Genomic DNA, 21,624 nt, shown 5'->3' with positions numbered 1-21,624 from the left:
AGCTGGTCGTGGTGGCGCACTCCTGTAATCCCAGCTACTCGGGAGGCTGAGGCAGGAGAATCGCTTGAACCCGGGAGGTGGAGGCTGCAGTGAGCCGAGATCACATCACTGCACTCCAGCCTGGGCTACAGAGAGAGACTCTGTCTCCAAAAAAAGCAAGAACAAAATCACTGGGTCGGGGGTGCGCAGGAATATGACCCCAGAGGGACTGTAATGCCCAGTGGTGTCAAACTCTGGGTGATCTAAAAGGGTCAGAACGTGGCTTCCAGGGACAGGGGTGTCTAAGTACGTCCCCGATGGGGGAAAGTCCAGAAGAGGGTCTGCAGAGCGAGAGTGGGGGCGCGGTGTGGGTCGGAGCTTCTGCGCGGACCGGGGCGGGGCAGCTCTGGAGGGCAGGGGCCTCTGGTCTCTGGGAGGGGAGGGAATTGACCAATGGGGAGAGCGCCCATATTTGCTCTCAGGAGGCTGCAAATTCCTCAGGGCTCAGATATCCGCCCCTGACACCATTCCTCCCTTCCCCCCTCCACCGGCCCCGGGCATAAAAGGCGCCAGGTGAGAGCCTCTCCGCTCCTTCCGCGAATCGCAGCCTCTGGGACCAGGGTCGCTCCGTCCGTGCTCCGCCTCGCCATGACTTCCTACAGTTATCGCCAGTCGTCGGCCACGTCGTCCTTCGGAGGCCTGGGCGGCGGCTCCGTGCGTTTTGGGCCGGGGGTCGCCTTTCGCGCGCCCAGCATGCACGGGGGCTCGGGCGGCCGCGGTGTGTCCGTGTCCTCTGCCCGCTTCGTGTCTTCGTCCTCCTCCGGGGGCTACGGCGGCGGCTACGGCGGCGTCCTGGCCGCGTCCGACGGGCTGCTGGCGGGCAACGAGAAGCTCACCATGCAGAACCTCAACGACCGCCTGGCCTCCTACCTGGACAAGGTGCGCGCCCTGGAGGCGGCCAACGGCGAGCTGGAGGTGAAAATCCGCGACTGGTACCAGAAGCAGGGGCCCGGGCCCTCCCGCGACTACAGCCACTACTACACCACCATCCAGGACCTGCGGGACAAGGTGGGCGGAGGCCCGACCGCGGGAAGTGCAGCGCACCTGCCGCGGAAACCCAGCCCCGCGGGCCGGGCGAGGTTCCAGGCGGGGCGGCTGGCGGGAGTCCGTTAGGACGTGGGAGGGTCCACAGGTGGGGCCGAGTTAAGGGGGACAGGAGATGTGCGGGACAGGACCTCGGGGCTGGATGCAGAGGCCGGGGTGGTGGAAAGGGGAGGGGAACTGGGCAGGGCAGGTAAGTGGGTGGGGCCTCTGGAGGCGGCGGGGGCAAGGTCTGAGCGCCGGGAAGAAGAAGGGGCGCGGGTCAGCGAGGCCTGAAGAGTGGGGAGGAGATGGGACCCGGCTGTAGAGTGCCCAGAGGTCTAGGCCAGGGGCCGCGCTGCCGCAGGAAGATGCGAGAGTTTAGCTTTGGTGATCTGGTCCACCCGGGGCCAGTCTTGCCCCCCTACCACCGCAGCATTGGGCCTCCTGCATTCCGTTTCTCTGGCCGGAAGGGTCTGGTGTTCATCCCTCTCAGGCTTTGGCCTCCTCCCACTCTCCCGCCCCGGGGCCCATTCCTTTAGGAAGAATGGGAGAGCCAGTCGTGGCCCCTGGGCGGGGTAAAGGAGGGAGGCTTGGTAAACCTCTGCTCGGGAGGACCCGGTACAGCGGCAGCTCCCTGTGGGGGAAAGAACGGATCTGGATCTGCCTCACAGGCTCTTACAGGGGAACCCTGAGGGGCCTGAGGGGGTAGGGCTTGGTCTCCACCCACAGGGAAGGAGAAATTCATTGGGTCGTGAAGAAATGTATCAGAAGCCATGGAACATTTACAGCCGCACACGCTGGGTCCCCCAACACACAGATCCCCAAAATATTTTCCAGTGCTGTACTCGTGGCATAGACCCAGACGCACAGAACAGGAGGAAGCGCTAGAGATGTCAACAGCCAACAAAAACAGTGCTTTACACGTGCAGTTTCAATTTAAAATCACACAATTTAAACTTTTAAATTACAATTTAAAATTACACAATTTAAAATTTAAAATTAAAATTTAAAATTACACAATTTAAACTTTTAAATTAAAATTTAAAATTACACAATTTAAAGTTTTAAATTAAAATTTAAAATTACACGATTTTAAAATTGTGACCTACAGGGGTTGGGCACTGTGGCTCACGCCTGTAACCCCAGCACTTTGGGAGGCCAAGGTGGGGGGATTGCTTGAGCCCAGGAGTTCTAGACCAGCCTGGCAAACATGGTGAAATCCTGTCTCTACTAAAAATACAAAAATTAGCCGGGCGTGGTGGTGCATGCCAGTAATCCCAGCTACCCGGGAGGGTGAGGCAGGAGAATCGCTGGAACCCAGGAGGCAGAGGCTGCAGTGAGCCGAGATTGCACGATTGCACTTCAGTCTGGGTGACAGAGCGAGACTGTCTTAAAAAAAAAAAAAATTAGCTGGGTATGGTGGCGTGTGCCTTGCAGTGAGCCGAATGTGATCAGTGCCACTGCACTCCAGCCTGGGGCAACAGAGTGAGACCCTGTCTCCAAAAAACAAAAACAACAACAAAAAAAATTGGGACAATAAGTACATTTTACTATGCCCCCTTACACATTCTTTTTCTCACCTCTGTGTGTGTGTGCAAACGCACACACACGAATGGGTGAAACAATTCTCACCATACTATGGGAAATCCCCTCTGATATTTTATAGCCTGTTTTGTTGCATTAAAAAACTACACAATCGGCTGAGCATGGTGGCTCACACCTGTAATCCCAGCACTTTGGGAGGCTGAGGCGGGCAGATCACGAGGTCAGCAGATCAAGACCATCTTGGCTAACATGGTGAAATCCCGTCTCTACTAAAAATACAAAAAAATTAGCCGGGCATGGTGGCGCCTGTAGTCCCAGCTACTCGGAAGGCTGAGGCAGGAGAATGGCGTGAACCTGGGAGGTGGAGCTTGCAGTGAGTCGAGATCACGCCATTTCACTCCAGCCTGGGCAACAGAGCGAGACTCTCAAACAAAGTGAGACTCCATCTCAAAAAAAAAAAAAAAAAAAAAAAAAAGAAAGAAAGAAAGAAACAGAAAAACTATACAATCACCGCCTGGTGCATTGACTAATGAGTGATGACCTGCTCTTTGAAAAACAGAACCCAATTACCTTAATCAATATAAGCTGGCTGTTGTGAATGCGCCCCTTAGGTCAGAAAGACCTCAGGTTGGGGTGAATTTGGATGAGGCATCATCCTAAACTTTATAGTTTCCACCTCTGTAAGATAGGAGTACATGCTGACCTAGCAGTGAGGTTCCAGAAGCTATAAAAGATGAGATACAAAGTGCCTGGCACATAATAGATACTCAACAAATGGGATTCTCTTCCCTGGGGGCAAAATGTGCTTTGCGTAGTTGGAGGGGGTGCAGGGGGACAGGTATAGACAAAATCTCCCCCGCATCTGGTTTATAGACCTTCTTCAGGCCATTTAGAGTTTCATTGCACACAGGTCTCAGAGATTTCCTCCCCAGGCTTGCCTTCCTGCCCTCCCCCGCCCATGCCCCCCTGGCTCCAGTGTTTCCTCCTGCCCTAGCTCCTGGGCATGGACTATTTCCAAGGCCTCCCAGAGAGTGGGCAAATGGGCGGCAGATGTTGGCTAGGGCTTTGGTCTCTAGGGAGCTGGGCTATATTCATTTGCTCCCCTCTCTCTTCTGGGAAGAAAGCAAGTGGGCAGTGCCTGTGTGTTGAACTGGTGCCAACCTCTGCCTCTGCCTTCCAGATTCTTGGTGCCACCATTGAGAACTCCAGGATTGTCCTGCAGATCGACAATGCCCGTCTGGCTGCAGATGACTTCCGAACCAAGTGAGTGTCTCTGCCCTGGGTGCTGCAGAAGCCGGGACCTGGGTAGGGGTTGGAGGCTTTGGAATCTGCCCTCACCTAGCCTAGCTGGCCTGAAGCTAACCCCCTTATGGACTCCTGAAATCTGGGGAGGTAGGGAAGTCTTCAGAGATGCCGGGGAAGCTCTGCCTGGCTGCAACTATTTCCTTTGAAAGGTTTGAGACCGAGCAGGCTCTGCGTATGAGCGTGGAGGCCGACATCAACGGCCTGCGCAGGGTGCTGGATGAGCTGACGCTGGCCAGGACTGACCTGGAGATGCAGATCGAAGGCCTGAAGGAAGAGCTGGCCTACCTGAAGAAGAACCATGAGGAGGTGGGTTTCAAGCTGGGTCTTTTTTCCATTCTTCCCTAACCTCCCAGGGCTGAAGACTCTTTTATTCTCTATTCTCTGACCATGGTAACACTTGGTGCACCCTCACCATGGCCCTGGGTGTGGGATTATGGATCCCAGGGTTCCAAGAGGAATCAGTGATGACCCAGTCTGTCCCCCAGTGCTAGTTACTAGGTCTGTACCTGAAAACTAAGCCCCTTTGGCCTGAAAGGTGGGGAAGTGACCTGGGCCAGGCCCAGCGGGGTCTGGGCCGTGACATGCCCATCTCTGCTGTATCTTTTCAGGAAATCAGTGTGCTGAGGGGCCAAGTGGGAGGGTGGGGAAGTGACCTGGGCCAGGCCCAGCGGGGTCTGGGCCCTGACATGCCCATCTCTGCTGTATCTTTTCAGGAAATCAGTGTGCTGAGGGGCCAAGTGGGAGGCCAGGTCAGTGTGGAGGTGGATTCGGCTCCGGGCACCGATCTCGCCAAGATCCTGAGTGACATGCGAAGCCAATACGAGGTCATGGCCGAGCAGAACCGGAAGGATGCTGAAGCCTGGTTCACCAGCCGGGTACGCAGAGGGAAGCAGGCACCCTTTGGGGGTTGGCAAGGGGAGGGCTTCGTGTTCCCTACGTGAGGGTCTGCCTCAGTGCTTATTTCCTCTTCCTCCTCTCTCTGCAGACTGAAGAATTGAACCGGGAGGTGGCTGGCCACACGGAGCAGCTCCAGATAAGCAGGTCCGAGGTCACTGACCTGCGGCGCACCCTCCAGGGTCTTGAGATTGAGCTGCAGTCCCAGCTGAGCATGGTATGTGTCCCTCTGCTTCCCTGTGCAATGCACACTTATGCGCTTACAGCCTAGGGCAACCTGGCTGGTGGCTGTGCCCACGCCGTCTCTGGGAACCAGGCTCTGCTGAGTCACACCCCCCCTCCCCCACCCTCAGAAAGCTGCTTTGGAAGACACACTGGCAGAAACCGAGGCGCGCTTTGGAGCCCAGCTGGCGCACATCCAGGCACTGATCAGTGGTGTTGAAGCCCAGCTGGGCGATGTGCGAGCTGACAGTGAGCGGCAGAATCAGGAGTACCAGCGGCTCATGGACATCAAGTCGCGGCTGGAGCAGGAGATTGCCACCTACCGCAGCCTGCTCGAGGGCCAGGAAGATCACTACAACAACCTGTCCGCCTCCAAGGTCCTCTGAGGCAGCAGGCTCTGGGGGCTTCTGTTGTCCTTCGGAGGGTGTCTCCTGGGTAAGGGGATGGGAAGGAAGGGACCCTTACCCCTGGCTCTTCCCCTGACCTTCCAATAAAATTTTATTGTCCAAGGGAGGAAGGATGTTCGGTTTGTTATTTCAGCCCATGGAGAAATGGGTTAGGCCTTGGCCATGTTTAGGTTTTATTTGAACCAAAGTTCACTCTGTCCCAGGAAAGCGGGGGGAGGATACTCACATACTTTGCCTGTAATGGTAATTCCTGTTTGCAGAAGCAGAAGGCTTCATTTATTCAACCTGTTCCTTAAATAACCTTGTGAAATAAGCGTTGCTTCCTTTTTACAGAGGTAAACTAAGGCTCAGAGAGGTGAAGTGGTTTGTTCTATATGTAGCTACTCTAACGCATGGCAAAGGTGGGATTTGAAATTGTTTTTGCTTCCAGATTTAGTTTTCTTTCTACTCCCCGGGGGGTTGAGGTATCTGTGTGAAATTTATTGAACACCTACTATGTGCCATTGAATAAAAAACAGCCCTAAAAGGTAGTATGAGCTGCATGTTATAGATCAGGAAATAGGCTCAGAGAGGTTCAGTAACTTGTCCAAAGCCACACAGTGACTACATGGTAGAGCCAGAACTAGAACCTAAGTTGCCTGATTCTTAGCCCATGGTGCCATCCCCAGCCAGGTGGTCTCCTGGAGTTGATGCCCCTGGTGCCCATCTTGCTGACATTCCAGTCTCGCTCCATAGGAAGGCTCAGGCTGGGGATCCCTAGGGGCAGTTCCTCCTGACACATTTCTCCACCTCACCGAAACGGGATTTGGGGCCAGGCATCCTGCTTGGAGCAAGGCTGGGGAGGCTGTACGTGTCAGTGTGTGTTGTGTGTGTGCATGCACTAACACATTCACCCATTTTTGGGGCAGCCCTGCATAAGCCCTTTAACGCCCACCAGCCCATACCTGGGCCCAGAGCCTGGAATGGGACCCAGCAGTGACCCAGACCTCCCAAAGAGACCCCCCACTTGGCTTGCCTGGGGCCTGCCCTGGGCCAGCAATAGAACGAAGTCCCAGCTTCCTGGTACAACTCTGCCCTTGGGTGGGTATGGCCCTGCTCCTGTGGTTTACAGTTCAGCTGCCAAGAACTGAGGCCAATTCAAGGTAAGGAAGAGGCCCCCAAAGAAGTCCCACTTCTTCCTGGTGGAGAGGTGAGGGCTGCAGGCCCGATCCTGTGAGTAACGGGGGCAAGTGAGGGATACTAGTTCCACACCCGCATGCTGCCAAATGTACTCAGCACCCTGCTAAGGAGACCGGAGACCCCATCATGGCCATGGCCCGAAGGAGGAGCTGTGTCCTCCATTTCCTGTGGGTCTCAGGTTGATTATGAACATGTAACCCCAGAGCCCCCCTGCTGTAGCCTGGACTGGGACCCCCTTCTGCCCCCTCCCCAGCTGTCCTGTTCTGGCCTCCAGCACCCACAAACCCCCACCCCCCACTTAACTTCTCAGGAAGCCTTGGAGCTGGAGGGAGAGGCCTGGCTGCACCCCCAGCTGGGACTGCCCAGAGGCACCTGTCCCTGCCCATGAAAGCCTCCCTTGTCACAGCTGAAACCTTCCCTCTGCCTCAGGGGCCCCTGGAATGTGGCTGTGGGGCGGGGTCTGGGCCCACATAGGTGGGGCAGGTGACTGTCAGGTCTCAGGCCCGAGTGTCAGGAATGAAGCCTTCCTTTGTGTGTGCACTGTGCGGGGTGGGGCTGGACTGGAGACCTGGGATAGGAGAGAGAGGGGAGTGGGGGAGTTGGGGGGAGCGCCTCTACCTCCTGGTCATTGTGGCCACTTCAGTCTGTTGAGCATTTCCTGTGAGTCATCTTGCTCCTTCTGAGAGTCAGGCTGGGCTGGAGTTATTCCCATTTTCCTGATTGGTAGACTGAGGATCAGGGAGAGGAGGGTCATTACCCAAAGCCACCCACCTGGTAAACCGGAAAAGAGCGGTTTAAAGGTATGTCTCTGGGCTCCAGGTCACGCCCTCGGTCCGTGGCATTTCCCTGGGGAACAGGGGAGGTGTGGGAGGGTTCTAAGGTTGATGAAGACTTCCTTCTCTTTGTGGCCTCAAATGCTCACTATGGCCCTGAGGCTGGCGGAGTCTGTTAACAGCCCCAGTTTAAATCAGGAACCAGGCTCAGAGACGTTGATTCTCTTTCCACCGGGCTGCACTGCCTCATTCCAAGGAGAAAAGGCTGACTCCACAGACGGCCCCATCTGGCTGCAGTGGGCAAAGATCAGAAACTGGCACAGCATCCTGGGCAGGCTGCCTGGGGCAGGGCCCGGGGCTACAGCCTGGGCTGGGGCCAGACAGAGCTTTATCCTCGCAAGGCCATCCCACCTGGGCTAATGAGGAGGCCCCGGGCTCCACCCAGATCTGGAGCCCACCGTAGCGGCTTGGACTGAAACCAGGGGTTTGTGCGTGAGCTGCCGCCCCTGGCCCGGGCCTGCGAGTGTAGGGAAAGCCACCTCGGGGGGCTGCTGGAGGAGAGTCAGGTGCAGAAGGGGATCTGGCTGGGGCCCAGCCCTTCCTCACCCCGGGCTGATGGGCGAGTAATTGTTCTTGCGTTAATTGCTGGGGCCACAATGTCTGCAGAGGCTTTTAATGAGCTCTGGATGATCTGAGTTTGATTATTTTTCTTTCGGAGGAAAAGACAATACCCTCCCACCATGAGACAATACCACACTGTGTGTGCCCAGCACTGGAGGCCAGGCTCACTGTGGAGCTGGGCGAGAAGGAACCCACCCCCAGCCTTGCTGGCTGGCAGTTCCCCTTGCCAGCCCAGCTCAGATGCAGGAATTTGGGGTCTGCAGGAAGGACTCTTTTTCCCGTGCCCTGTTTGGTTGAGGGTGTGAGGACCTGTTTGAGTCCTGGCTTTGCCCCTTACCGCTGGTGCCACCTGGCACAAGTTGCTTCACTTCTCCAAGTTTCAATTTCGTTCTTTCTGAATCTTGGGTGGGGGTCACCCTCTGTTGGGAGGATGAGAAGAGGCGATGGAAGCAAAAGTCCTTTGTGAATCACAGAGTGCAGGGTAGAAGTAAAGGATTATGCTATTACAGCAAAAGAAGAACCTAAGAACACCCTGCGTTGCCCCACAGGCGCTGGCTATGGCAGAGCGATGCCGCTGAGCCGAAGAACATGCTGAGGCTCACAGGGCATGTTCTGATGCCCAGTGACAAAGCCCCTCCTGGTGAGGGCACTCAGGCCCAGGTGCTGGTCACGCACCCTGGCCCCTGCATGTCTGGCACCTGGGTGGGGATCCAGGAGGAGGCAGGATGGTGACTCTTGGGCCGCACGGCTTCCCTGGAAGTGAGAGTTGAGAGTGCCCCTGCCACAGGGAAATGCAGACTTAAAAAGGTAAATGTCCACAGTCTTACCATGGTAATTGGTAGAGTCAGGATTTGAACCGGGGCCTCACAGTCTTACCGTGGTAATTGATAGAGCCAGGATTTAAACCCCAGGCCTGAGGGACTCTGGAGCCCTGTCCACTTCACCATGCTGCAACCTGGGCTAGGAATCCTCTTCCTGAGTTTCTGTAAGCCCTGGGGCCAGGTCCAGAGGGCCGGGCCACACCTCCAAGAGGCACTGCCCACAGGTATCAGGTGTCCCTGGAAAGGTGTCCCTGAGCCGGTGGCAGAGAAAAGGGCTCTCCTGAGTGTTCAACTCCCCATCTTTGTGAAGTGATGCCTCAGTCTTCAAGATCTCCAGTGTCTTCCAGCCTGCCCGCCAATCTCCCATCTCTTCCCTTCCACAGCACTCAGGCACATAGAGCCTTCTGCAGCGGCCCCTCCCCAGCCAGCTCTTGACAGGACAAATGGGGGCTAATCTGGCCCTGTTAAGCAGCAACATGCTGCTTGGAACTTGCCCCAGCCTTATCAGCGGAGGTCTGCCCCAACACATCCCAGAAGCGAGCAAAGGTTCAGCGCTATGCAGTTGGCAGGTGTCGGGATCATCAGTCATCCCTCTGTCAGCCCCGAGCCTGCTGGGCTTTTGTGAGGGTGCCAGGGACACAGGCTGGAGGCTGGCAGGAGGGGAGTAGAGGTGGGAGGAGGGGAGTCCATCTGCAGCACCAGGGAAGGGATGGATGCTGGCTCCTCTGGTCACCTCAGCTGGAACACTACTCAAGGTCCCTGGCTCCTGTCCTCCAACTGCCCCCAGGGGCCCTGCATTCCCATCCCCAGAGGCCTCCACTCCCCCTGAGCCCTGCAGTCTCTCACTCACTCACAGGGTTTTGAGTTGGATAACACAGTGTAATGATCAGGAAGTGGACTCCCAAACCGAGAACACAGAGCTGTCCCCTTGGGCAGAGGCTCAGGGCTCAGGGCAGTGGAGAAGTCCAGCTGAGGACACAGTGGCTTGAGCTGCTCTCAGTTCAGCTAGAGGCTTTGGTAGCCGTGCTGTGATGAGAGTTCACTCCCTGCTGCTCTCTTCTGGCATGGAGAGATGAACCTGTAATCCAAGTGTTAAAACCGTGCCCCGGGGGAAAACACTATTAATTCTGAATCATCTCTTTTGTTGCATTAAAAAAAATAGAAGAGAAAAACTTCACATGAGCCACTCAAGGTGTGCAGGCAGCTGTGTTTGTCAGGAAGGCAGAAGGAGTTGGCTTTGCTTTGGGGGAGGAGACGAGGTCCCACAGCACCCTCTGAGGGGAATATAAGGAGCCCCAGAGTGCAGCCTGGCCTGGTACCTCCTGCCAGCGTCTCTTGGGTTTGCTGAGAACTCACGGGCTCCAGCTACCTGACGATGACCACCACATTTCTGCAAACTTCTTCCTCCAATTTTGGGGGTGGCTCTACCCGAGGGGGTTCCCTTCTGGCTGGGGGAGGTGGCTTTGGTGGGAGTGGTCTCTATGGGGGAGGTGGAAGCCGAAATATCTCAGCTTCTTCTGCTAGGTTTGTGTCTTCAGGGTCAGGAGGGGGCTACGGGGGTGGCATGAGGGTCTGTGGCTTTGGTGGAGGGGCTGGTAGTGCTTTTGGTGGAGGCTTTGGAGGGAGCATTGGTGGGGGTTTTGGTGGTGGCTTTGGTGGTGGCGATGGTGGTCTCCTCTCTGGCAATGAGAAAATTACCATGCAGAACCTCAATGACCGCCTGGCCTCCTACCTGGACAAGGTACGTGCCCTAGAAGAGGCCAATGCTGACCTGGAGGTGAAGATCCGTGACTGGTACCAGAAGCAGGCCCCGACCAGCCCGGAACGCGACTACAGCCAATACTTCAAGACCACTGAAGAGCTCCGGGACAAGGTGAGTCCTCAGATGTTAAAGAGAGGGGAGCAGGTGGCTGGTACCCTGTATGTGGCTCTAGTGTCAGTGTTACTGCTGACTCGAGGAAATCCTTTCCTGCCCAGGCAACGACTGTTTGGTGTGTAACCTCAGCAAATTTGGAATGCACCTGCTGTCCAGGTGCAGAGGCTAGTGCACATCTTCTCAACTTGGTGGTGCTGGGGGAGGAAGGGAGGGGTCTTGGGAATCTGGTTAGGACCAACAGGGGCACAGGTGGGGGCAATTATAAAGAGCCAGGGGCAGTAGCTCACACCTGTAATCCCAGTGCTTTGGGGGGCCAAGGTGATAGGATTGCTCGTGTTCAGGAGTTAGAGGCTGCAGTGAGCTAATGACTGTGCCACTGTACTCCGGCCTAGGTGACAGAGTGAGAACCTGTATCTAATGGAAAAAAACAATACTTAAAAAAAAGAGCAACTCGCCTTCCCTACCTCATGCACCCTGCAGGCCTCTGCATAAAGTATTCCTTTACCTCTTTGGCAAGAATGGGATTGGAGTGTAGCCTCATGAGTCCCAGATGCTAGAACCTCTTGTCTTTTCCTATAAAGAGGTCTTTTGTGCCAAAAGTACTGTTGGGTCTTAGGAGACCTGAGAACTCATTACACATTCTGTCACCCACTCACTCACCTTTTTACTCCCTGAGACTGGGTTCCTCATTTGTAAAATGCCTTCTTTAGCTGCCCTCCAGGTTGCTACTAGCTGGAATGTTCTGTAGATCCATGGCTGTGTCCAAGATGTGCAGGAGGCAGTGACCATGAGCTGTCCACAGGGGGGCTGGTGGAGTGTCTCTGAGAGGGCTATTGTCAGAGCTGACCACACCCCACTCCACCACTCTTCTGGGCAACCAATTCCCACGGGCAGTACTGCCTCCTTGGTCTTTTGTGCCCTGGAGACAAGGAGGGCAACTCCTCAGGTGTCTCAAGGAGGCTGGTATGGGACAAAACCAGAAGTGGACACTCAAGATGAGGCTAGACTCTGCCCACCCCAGAGGCCCTACAGATTTTTGTTGGTGGTGTCAGAGGGGTGATTGTCAGTGAGGGGCTGGCCTTGGGTGCAGAGTGGAGAGCAGCAAGGGAGAGAGAGGAGTCCTCTAGGCACCAACTCTGTCTCCTGCAGATCATGGCCACCACCATCGACAACTCCCGGGTCATCCTGGAGATCGACAACGCCAGGCTGGCTGCAGACGACTTCAGGCTCAAGTGCGCTCCCCCCTCCCTCTCCTCTTCCTGCGTTGCCCACTTTACTTGGCCTTCTCCTGGGTCTGACTCAGGCAGCCAAGACCCCTCCCACTTCCTCCTTTGGCCTCCCTCTCTCTCCTCAGGTATGAGAATGAGCTGGCCCTGCGCCAGAGCGTCGAGGCTGACATCAACGGCCTGCGCCGAGTCCTGGATGAGCTGACCCTGGCCAAGACTGACCTGGAGATGCAGATCGAGGGCCTGAATGAGGAGCTGGCCTACCTGAAGAAGAACCACGAGGAGGTGAGAGCTGGCCCCCATCACCCTTGAACCCGAGAGAGGTGGGGAACTTCTTCCCAAAACGCACTTAAATCGCCCAGAGGGAAAGACAGCGGCTCCAGGAAGCCCTCCCAGATTTTCGCGAGATTAAGTTGGTGGGAGGCAGAGTGGGGCTGCTGGTACTTCCTCATCGTTGGCCTGGGGCTTAGTGGTTCAGAAACACCCCCAAACCCCAAAACCAGGTGTCCTCATGGAGAGGAAGGGGCACTGACCTGTGGTAGCCCAGACCCACAGCCAGGCCAGGTGGCCAGTACGAATGACTGACTTCCTGATTGGCTTTGTGAGCTCACATCAGGGCCCTACAGTCTCGGGGTCCTCCCTTTGGTAGGACCTAGAGCAGCAGAGAGCTCCTCAGAGCTGAGGGGTCCATGTGACCAAACCTCTTCATGTGCAATGGGGAACATCGGTTGGGGTGTGTTAGGGGCAGAGCCAGGATTGGCATGTGGGACCCCAGACTCAGGTTTCTCTTCTGCTCTCCGTCTCTAAATGGGCCCCTCCCACCCTGCAGGAGATGAAGGAGTTCGGCAGCCAGCTGGCCGGCCAGGTCAATGTGGAGATGGACGCAGCACCGGGCGTGGACCTGACCCGCGTGCTGGCAGAGATGAGGGAGCAGTACGAGGCCATGGCGGAGAAGAACCGCCGGGATGCTGAGGCCTGGTTCTTCAGCAAGGTGGGCCTAATCTCCTGCCCTGCCCTGCCTGCCCCAGCTCCCTGAGTCTCCGAGGAGGCCCTGGGGCTCACTTCTCTTGTGCATGATCTACAGACTGAGGAGCTGAACAAAGAGGTGGCCTCCAACACAGAAATGATCCAGACCAGCAAGACGGAGATCACAGACCTGAGACGCACGATGCAGGAGCTGGAGATAGAGCTTCAGTCCCAGCTCAGCATGGTACGGCCACCCTCGCCCCATCCCAGCCTCTTGGGTGGTAGAAGCTCCCACCCTTCTTGGCTAGTTAAGCCTTGGAGTTCTCAAGCCCCCTCAAGAGGTGGTTCCCTGAACTCCATTCAGTGCCCCCTCCCCGCTTGCCCTCAGTGGCTTCCTTTCTAGTCTGATGTGTCTATGCATCTGTCACTCCTCCAGAAAGCTGGGCTGGAGAACTCGCTGGCTGAGACAGAGTGCCGCTATGCCACGCAGCTGCAGCAGATCCAGGGGCTCATCGGTGGCCTGGAGGCCCAGCTGAGTGAGCTCCGATGCGAGATGGAGGCTCAGAACCAGGAGTACAAGATGCTGCTTGACATAAAGACGCGGCTGGAGCAGGAGATTGCCACCTACCGCAGCCTGCTGGAGGGCCAGGATGCCAAGTAGGCGCCTGGGTACCGGGGGAGGAGTGATGAGGGCTGCTTGTGGCTGCGGAGCAGGGTCATCCTAAGGGAATGGCAGGGTGTCCCTAAGCAGCCTTGAGGGACTGTGAAAAGAGAACTGAGCAAGGAGGGAGGATCTGGACTCTGCACTCTGGTCCTTGGCTGTTACCTGGGGCAGGTCACTTCCTCTCTCTGGATCCATGTTTCTTCTGTAAATGATAGAGGCTGGGCTAGTGGTAGTTAAGATCTAGTGCTTATTCCATTCTCTGCATGAAATAGATGGGTATTCTTGTAGTTCACAATCTCGACAGGGCTCGGTGGCTCACACCTGTAATCCCAGCGCTGTTGGGGGTCCGAGGTGGGTGGATCACTTGAGGTCAGGAGTTAGAGACCAGCATAGCCAATATGGTGAAACCCAATCTCTACTAAAAATACAAAAATTAGCCAGGTGTGGTGGCGGGTGCCTGTAATCCCAGCTACTGGGGAGGCTGAGGCACAAGAATCACTTGAACACGGGAGGCAGAGGTTTTAGTGAGCCGAGATCGTGCCATTGCACTCCAGCCTGGGCAACAGAGCAAGACTCCGTCTCAAAAAAAACCAAAAACCAAAAAACCCCTGAAAAACAAACAAAACAAAACAAAACAAAACAAAAGATTCTGTCTACTTGGGGGTAGCAGGCCTGGATGCGTTAGCAGGATGTCCCACCCCTAGAGGGGTCAGGTGTGTGGGTGGCGGTGGTGTAGGGTCTGAAGAGGACTGCATAGCATCTACATGAGCTTCCCTTAGAGACACCCGAGCTTGTGCCCTTTGCTTAAATCAGCTTCCTTCTTTCTTTCAGGATGGCTGACATTGGCATCAGGGAAGGTAGGAAGGCTTCACTCTTCTGGTGTGGGGTGGGGAGGGGAGATGTTGAAGCCACCACTCCCTTTGGAATAGGGAGGAAGGAGAAAGAGCCCAAACATCCCATTAGGTGGGAACATTCCCATTCCATTAGATGCCTCTTCCCCGGTGGGACCTTCTGTCAGCCCCAGGTGAGATTGGGGCTGGTGATTTATTGAGAAACTTCCAGGTTGAGTAGGCTTCATTCAGGGCCTGTCTCTCCCCAGGCCCCATCTTCATACACTTCCGCTAAGATGCCCACAATTCATCCCCCTTCACGTGCAGCTTGAAAAGCCCTGACATTGTTGTCCCTGCCGGGCATACCTGCCATTGCCACTGCCCGTCTCTGTGATGAGCAATTCAACACCAGATCTCTGGCAGCTCTTGAGGGATTAGCCAGTGGCCATTCTCAGGGCTGCTGCCTAGTTTTCCCAGAGCCTCGCCAAGGTCCTGGCCACCTTGGGAGAGAGGGGAGGTTCCCCCACTCTAAAGCCTGCTCCTTCTCTCTCTAGCCTCTTCCGGAGGTGGCGGTAGCAGCAGCAATTTCCGCATCAACGTAGAGGAGTCAGTGGATGGAAAGGTGGTTTCTTCCCGCAAGAGAGAAATCTAAGTGCCCATTGCAGGAGAAACATCCCTTGCCACTCCCCACTCTCATCAGGCCAAGTGGAGGACTGGCCAGAGGGCCTGAACGTGCAAACTCCAGTCCCCGCCTTCAGAGAGCTGAAAAGGGTCCCTCAGTCTTTTATTTCAGGGCTTTGCATGCACTCTGTTCCCCCTCTACCTCTCCCCGCCTTCTTTAGAGCAAGGAGGTGCAGAAGCAGCTGCGTTGTGTAACAAGCTCATTTGTACGGTGTCTGTTCATGCAATAAAGAATTACTTTTCCTTTTGCAAATATCTCTTGGTAGTATGTCCATTTTTTTGTTGATGGGGTCCTGGTTGGCCTCTGACCTCTGAGGAGACCCAGGGTCCACGTGGTGACATCTCCCCCTACTTTGGCCTCTTCCCTGCATGGCCACAATTCTTTTGGGTACCCAGGGCACTGGTGGCTGGGGCAAACATAGTGCTACTCAGGTGTTTTTCTCTTCTGGGTCACCATGGGGTGACCAGGGAAGTGAGGGTGGGAAGGTTCCCTAAGAACAGTTTGGTGTACCCAGCACAGAACTCGACACATCTTATAATTATGAATATTTACCAAGTGACTGATTGCATTGATTGCCTTGGTTCACCACCCCATGACTGGCATGATGCCACACACACTCACCCAGGGGGCTTATTTAATCCTCACCATTGTAGGTGGTCGGGATTTATTATTTCCACCTTAGAGATGAGGTCACCGGAGGTAGAGAGAAGAATGACTTGCCCCGGGCCTTGTGGATGGATGATAAGCAGCAGGGCTGGGTCTGGGCCTATATCCATAGGATTCCAAGACCAGGGCTGGTTCTAGGACCCCAGGTCCTCTCACAGCCTGCTGCCAGGACCCTGCTCCTTGCTTCTGACCCTCACCACATGTGCTGCTCCAATCTCCCCTCCTTTCTAGCCAGGCATAACTGACCTCCAGAGTGGACAAGCCAGTTCCCAACTTGATCCCCCTGCAGGCTGTCCCCCATCCCCACTGAAGCTGATGCCTCCTCCCAAAAGGCACTTATATTGCCCAGAAGGAAAGACACCAGTTCCAGGAAGCCCTCCTAGATTTTCCCAAGATTAAGTTGAAAGCAACATCAACCCCTCTTACCCTCCTTAATCCAAATCCTGCTCCGGCTCCCCATCCCCGGCAACTCCACCGCAGTCCTGCTAGAGCAGTAGTGTCCATGCACACATTGTTTGTGGCCTCTGGTCTCAGGCTGTTTTCTCTGAGCTCTTGGATTTATTATCCCAAACAGAGGGCGAAAATGAGGAAGCAGAGAACTCTGCGTGCAGAGGCTGGGCTGGCTCAGGCCCTGGGGTGAGGATTGGGGGTGGGGAGGGAGAACCGGTTTCTTGGTCTCACTGGGAAGAGCAGATTGGAGGTGCTTCTGTTCTTTGGAGAATCTGATATTTTGGGGGAAGGGTCAAGCCCTCTGAGAGGGTCCCCATGTGTCTTGTTGTGCAAAGCCCCTTCCCCACAAACCCTGGTTGGAGATAAAGTGGTGCCCGCTCTTTCCAGGGGAGATTTAATTAAGAATGTGCCTCCTGAGAACACACACAGGCGAGACTTCCCTGGGGCTGGAGGAAGGAAACGGAATTTAGCGAGTGTCTATGATATGTCAGGCCCTGGGTTGGGCATTCCGGGATGGCGTCTCATTAACTCTTAAAACAGCTCTTTAAGTTAGTATCAGTCTTCAGCGTCAGTTTCAGAAGAGGAAACTGAGGCCTGGAGAAGTTTAGTAACCTGAATGAGGTCACAAGCCAGGAAATGGTGAATCTGGGTCTGGGACTGGTCGCTCTGATTCCAGACCCTGGCTTTGCCCTTTAAGTCATGAGGTGGCAGAAGCTGTAACACTCTTCTTAAGAGGTATGCTAACTAAAAATCTAAAACCTGTCTTTTTTTTTTTTAAGAGGCCAAGTCTCGCTCTGTTGCCCAGGCTGGTCTCAGCTCCTGGCCTCAAGTGATCCTCCTACCTCAGCCTCCCGAGTAGCTGGGATTATAGGAGTGAACTGCTGCACCCGACAGAAACCCATTTCTTAACCTCTGCGGGCAGCATGCCAAATGCCATACAGTCATTAACGTCAGAAAGATTGTCCTCACGTCTAAACATAGTCTCTCATGCTGTGGTTTAAGTTCACCCTGACACCCAAACCATTAGCTGCCAGATCCCCCACGTCCTGGGAACAGTCAGTCTCCTTCCCACCTCTCTTCGGTCCCTGGCAGTGGAAGCTGGTGGCCTGGTTGCTGCTTCTGCCTCACTGGCCTTCAGGCCTCTGTCAAGAGGTCTCAGGCCTTCCAAGCAGCTGGCAAAGGGTTTTCTCAGCCTTTAGTTTCCAAAACTAACAACCTCTGTGAAAGGTGCAGAGAGGCAAGGTGACTTCGCCTATGGGCTGCGTCCAGCGTGCCTTCTCTCTGGGCCAGACTCTGGCTTGCGGGTAGGAGGAAAATCTCCTATCTCCCTGAAGTACCTATTTCTGCTTTCCTGGGATGCCTGGAGGGGCTGTCAGAGAAATCCTTGGAACTTGCCAAGTCTCATCCCCAGCCTGACCCTGGAGTGAGACACCCGCATCCAGGGATGGCTCATGCCCTGCTGAGCCTTTAAGTAGTCTCTGGGCAGAAAGGGTGCACCTTCTGACTGCCCTGGGCTGAGGTCAGGCTTGGTTTCCAGCCAATCAGAGAAGCAGGCAGTGGGCGATGCCCCTCCCTTCTTCCCACAGAGAGATGGCTGCTTTCCGACCAGAGATTAGGGCCTTGGGTGTGTCCTCTGCTCAGGCTGGGCTTCCTAGACCAGGCATAAGACTTGCTTGCCGCTATCTCCCTGAGGACTGCGGCTGGCCCCTGCCTCTCTCTGGGTTTCAGTTTCCCCATTTTTCAACTGGGAGTCTGGCTGGACAAGATGATCCTGAGGGTCTCTATGAGATGATCTGTGTCCTGGGACCTCAGAAGGGAGCCTGTGACAGCAGGGACTGTGTTCGGTGTCTTCACTGCTGAATTCTCAGTGCGAGTGCTAAATAAATATTCGTTTAATGCGTGAACTTGCTTCTCCTTTGCTTTTTCCCGCCTTAGACATTCATCAGTATGCTGGGCATGTGCCCACCTGGTGACCACCTGGCCACCTGTCCCTCCATGGGCAGCTGGCAGCACAGGGGAAATAAGGAGCAGACAGCTTTTCTCCTGCAATTTTTTTTTCTATTACTACCTGTGGTTCTCCTGAATTGGAGCTGGGGTGACCCCACTGGATACCACTCACCTTTGCCAATCCTCACCTAAAGCCAGGGGACAAAATATCCCTGAAATGGCATCTCAGACATTTATCCTGAGCTTTCCTGTGCCACGAGCAGGATTTGCAGGTATATTCAGCAAAGGTCCCATCCTCAGGGAACCTGATATGGAGTGGGAGAAATAAACTAGGAAATTCACCTCCTCCCATTTGCCTGCTTGCTGTGGGCGCCATGCTGGCTGTAGGGACCAGAAAGAGAAGGGAGGCAAAGTAATGTGTCCCTGCCGGGTGGAGGCTCAGAGGAATCCTGACAGGTCACTGAGCAATGCTAACCTTGCATTTCCTCATTTGTAAAAGGGAGGCAGTAGCAACCTCCCGCCTGCCCAGCACCTCCCGTGTCTCAGGTCTTTGAGGAACCTGGAATATTAACTCATCCAGTACCCATTTTTCAGTGGTGACTACTGAGGCCTTGAGAGGTTGAGTGACTTTCCCAAGATTACACAGCGAGTCGGTGGCGGATGGAGGATTGAAACTCAGGTCTACCTTGTCCAAAGCCCTTGCTGAGCTCACTGGGTATCTGAGAAACCAGTGGTGGTGTAAAAAGGATTTTAAAAAGTTGGGTGCTGTAGAAATGCAAGAGCCTAAGGCATTGAGCTGTAGCCTTGAAAGACTTCTGAGTGGTGCTGTGCCAAGCAGGCATCTCTGAGGAGTGGGAGGGCCAGGGGTGACTCTCTGGGGAGGGGTTGCCTTTCAAGAGAGGCCTCTTCCCTGTGGAGGAGACTTGAGACCCTTTTTGAGGTTGGTCAGTCGTCCTGGATTCTGGGTCCCTTGAAGTCCAAGGAGAGAGGTGCCTGATCCAAGCAAGGAATTCCAGATTAGAATCTGAGTGACAGGGTTGAAGCCTCACCTGTGCAGATAAACAATCTAATGACTGTGGACAAATCTTTGAGAGTCAGAGACTCAGAAAGGCGACTTGCTGAAGGAAACTTAGAAATCATTTCAATGTAAGGCCCACGATGGGCTGGTGGTGCGGCTGGAAATTCATGCATTTTTACCCCCTTATTCCTGAACCTCAGCATTCTGGGCCTTGGCATTCTGGGCCTCAGTTTCCACACAGGTGACATGAGGGGGTTGGATGAGAAAGTTCCTACAACAGTTTTGTGCTGAATGAGCACTCCCACGGGCCCCCAAGCTTTGGAGCTCAGACCAGGAACAGACAGCAGGCAGGCCGCTCCATCAGGCCATCAGCTGGGATTCACTGCGGGTTGGAGGAAGGCAGTCCTGTGTCAGGGCATTACTAGTCCCCGCTAAGCAGGGAGGGGCTGTGCCCTGACCCCACAAAGGGAAGAATGTCATGGGCCACTCCGTGTTTGTGTTGCTGGGGCTTTGGAGGATCTGTGGCATTGTTACTCTAAGAGGCGTTGGCCTGAACCTGCTTGTCAGCCCTGGGAGGTTTGGGGCATTGTTACCCCAGGCCTGGCAGGTTCCATTAATCACCCTCTTGTCAGTTTTGATCCTCTACCGAGAGAGCAAGAGCTCCTGCTTTGGGCTGAATCACCCCTTTTCAGAGAGAGAGCTGAGCCATCAGCTTGGGCAGGAGGGCTGGGCAGGGTCAGGGGTCAGCCCGAATCCCCGGCCTTGCCAGGCTGTTAGAACACTGGCAACGTGCCCTGGCTCTGTCCCTGCTGATGCTCCTGTGGGAAGCACAGGCCCACTTCTCTCCCCCAGAAAACAAAGGCCCAGAAAGCCCTGACTCAGATTTCTCCTTTCTGGTCTTGCTGAATCAGTGAAGGGGGTTCCAGGAGAACCTCATGCCTGTGCCACCCCACCCAGCCCCTGGCCTGGTATCATCCAGACCGTTGTGGCTGCTGTGGGCCAGAAAGCTGATCCCAAGATGCCATCTGCAGCAACCCTGGCCCCTTGGTGAGTGGGGCCTGGGAGTCTGAGTTCAGAGTCCTCCACTGTCAGCCTGGAATGGAGGGCCTTCTAGCCCTCGCAGATGCCATCTGAGGTCCTTTCCTCCCAGCCTGAACAGGGAAGCTGCCTCTGGCAGGATTCTTACATCGTCCCTGAGTTTCTCAGCCACATCTCAGGATCCTAAGCAGAGACCCTGGTCCCAGGTCCTGTGTCACATCCTCTTATGTGGCCTCTTGATCAAACACTCACAGGTTGGGACAGACCTCATATGACTGGCGTAGTACTAGAAAGGACCCTGCTCACGTTATTACAGGGCCATCTTCCTGGACATGGCTGTGCCCTAAAGCAGTTAGTGTCATGGAGTGATTCAACCCGAGGGCCAGACCGACCCAGGGCATCTCAACCTCAACACTATTGATATTTTGGGTCTGATAATTCTTTGCTGTGGGGACTGTCTTGCACCTTATAATATGTTTAGCAGCATCCCTGGTCTTTAGCTATCAGTAGTACCCCCAAGTTGTGACAACCAAAATGTTCCTAGACATTGTCAAACGTCCTCTGGGGAGCAAAGCAGCCTCTAGCTGAGGACCTCTGAACTTGTCTATGGGGACAGAAGCTGGAAGAGTGGTTACATCAGGGGTGTGGAGTCAGGTAATTGACTGGGAAAAGGCACAAGGACATTTATGGAACGCTGGGAATGTCCTGGGTGGTGTTTACACAGGTAGTGCATACCCATGCATGACATCAAGCTGGACACGTGATCTATACATTTTACTGTATGAAAAATGTACCTAAAAAAAATGTGCCTTAGTGTCAGACAGAACCAGACTTGGATTTCAGTCCTGATTCTGCCCTTAAGGTTCATTTTCCTCATGTGTAAATGGGGGCAATAGTAGGACCCTCCTCCTGGGGCTGCTGTGAAGGTTAAATGAGATGACGAGTATAAAGTAACTTCACCTGGTTCCTGCCTATGGTGAGGGCTCTGAGAACATTCGCTATGATAATGCACAGGGCCACTTCCTCTTTCCCCGCCTGAGTTTCCACAGCTGTGTCTGATGGCCCCTAAGATCCCTCTGTCACTGTGACTTTTTCTGATGGCCTGGGAGGTATTTCTTTATCAGTCTAAATACTTTGAAGGCAGTTGATTCTATTGGACCAAGCCAAGTTTGTCATCAGAGTTGCTGGGGCCCCTGGAGTAGATGAAGTGCTAAGAAGAACCCAGGACATCCCAGTCAGAAGTTTTAGGTATAGAAAAAAGGAAGGTCGAGGGCTACCGTGATCTTGGAAAGCACAGAGCCACTCTGCAGCCACCACTTTCCTTGCAGAAGCTCCTGGCAGGCCTCTGCATCTCAGGTCCCGTTCTAATACTGGGTGGGGCTCAGAGCCTGCAGAGTGAACTCCTTAAGTGGAGGTGAAACAGAATTCACTT

At 54.7% G+C, this 21,624-nt stretch overlaps 2 protein-coding genes across 2 annotated transcripts; both read left to right on the top strand.

Moving 5' to 3' along the window:
* Positions 1-465: 465 nt before the first annotated feature.
* KRT19 (keratin 19) lies at positions 466-5,542 on the top strand. Its single transcript, XM_025363188.1, has 6 exons — positions 466-1,047; positions 3,788-3,870; positions 4,062-4,218; positions 4,626-4,787; positions 4,898-5,023; positions 5,160-5,542. The coding sequence occupies exons 1-6, from the start codon at positions 628-630 to the stop codon at positions 5,412-5,414; spliced, it is 1,203 nt and encodes a 400-aa protein (XP_025218973.1). The 5' UTR covers positions 466-627; the 3' UTR covers positions 5,415-5,542.
* A 4,471-nt stretch (positions 5,543-10,013) lies between these two features.
* KRT15 (keratin 15) lies at positions 10,014-15,327 on the top strand. Its single transcript, XM_025363178.1, has 8 exons — positions 10,014-10,702; positions 11,855-11,937; positions 12,060-12,216; positions 12,761-12,922; positions 13,016-13,141; positions 13,334-13,554; positions 14,393-14,418; positions 14,946-15,327. Exons 1-8 carry the CDS (start codon positions 10,205-10,207, stop codon positions 15,041-15,043), a joined length of 1,371 nt encoding a protein of 456 aa, XP_025218963.1. The 5' UTR covers positions 10,014-10,204; the 3' UTR covers positions 15,044-15,327.
* The last annotated feature ends 6,297 nt before the right edge of the window (positions 15,328-21,624 follow it).

Source organism: Theropithecus gelada, chromosome 16 (assembly GCF_003255815.1).
Source record: "Theropithecus gelada isolate Dixy chromosome 16, Tgel_1.0, whole genome shotgun sequence".
Taxonomy (NCBI): domain Eukaryota; kingdom Metazoa; phylum Chordata; class Mammalia; order Primates; family Cercopithecidae; genus Theropithecus; species Theropithecus gelada.
Note: the sequence above shows the minus strand (reverse complement) of the source record. Positions and strands in the feature narration are given on the sequence as shown.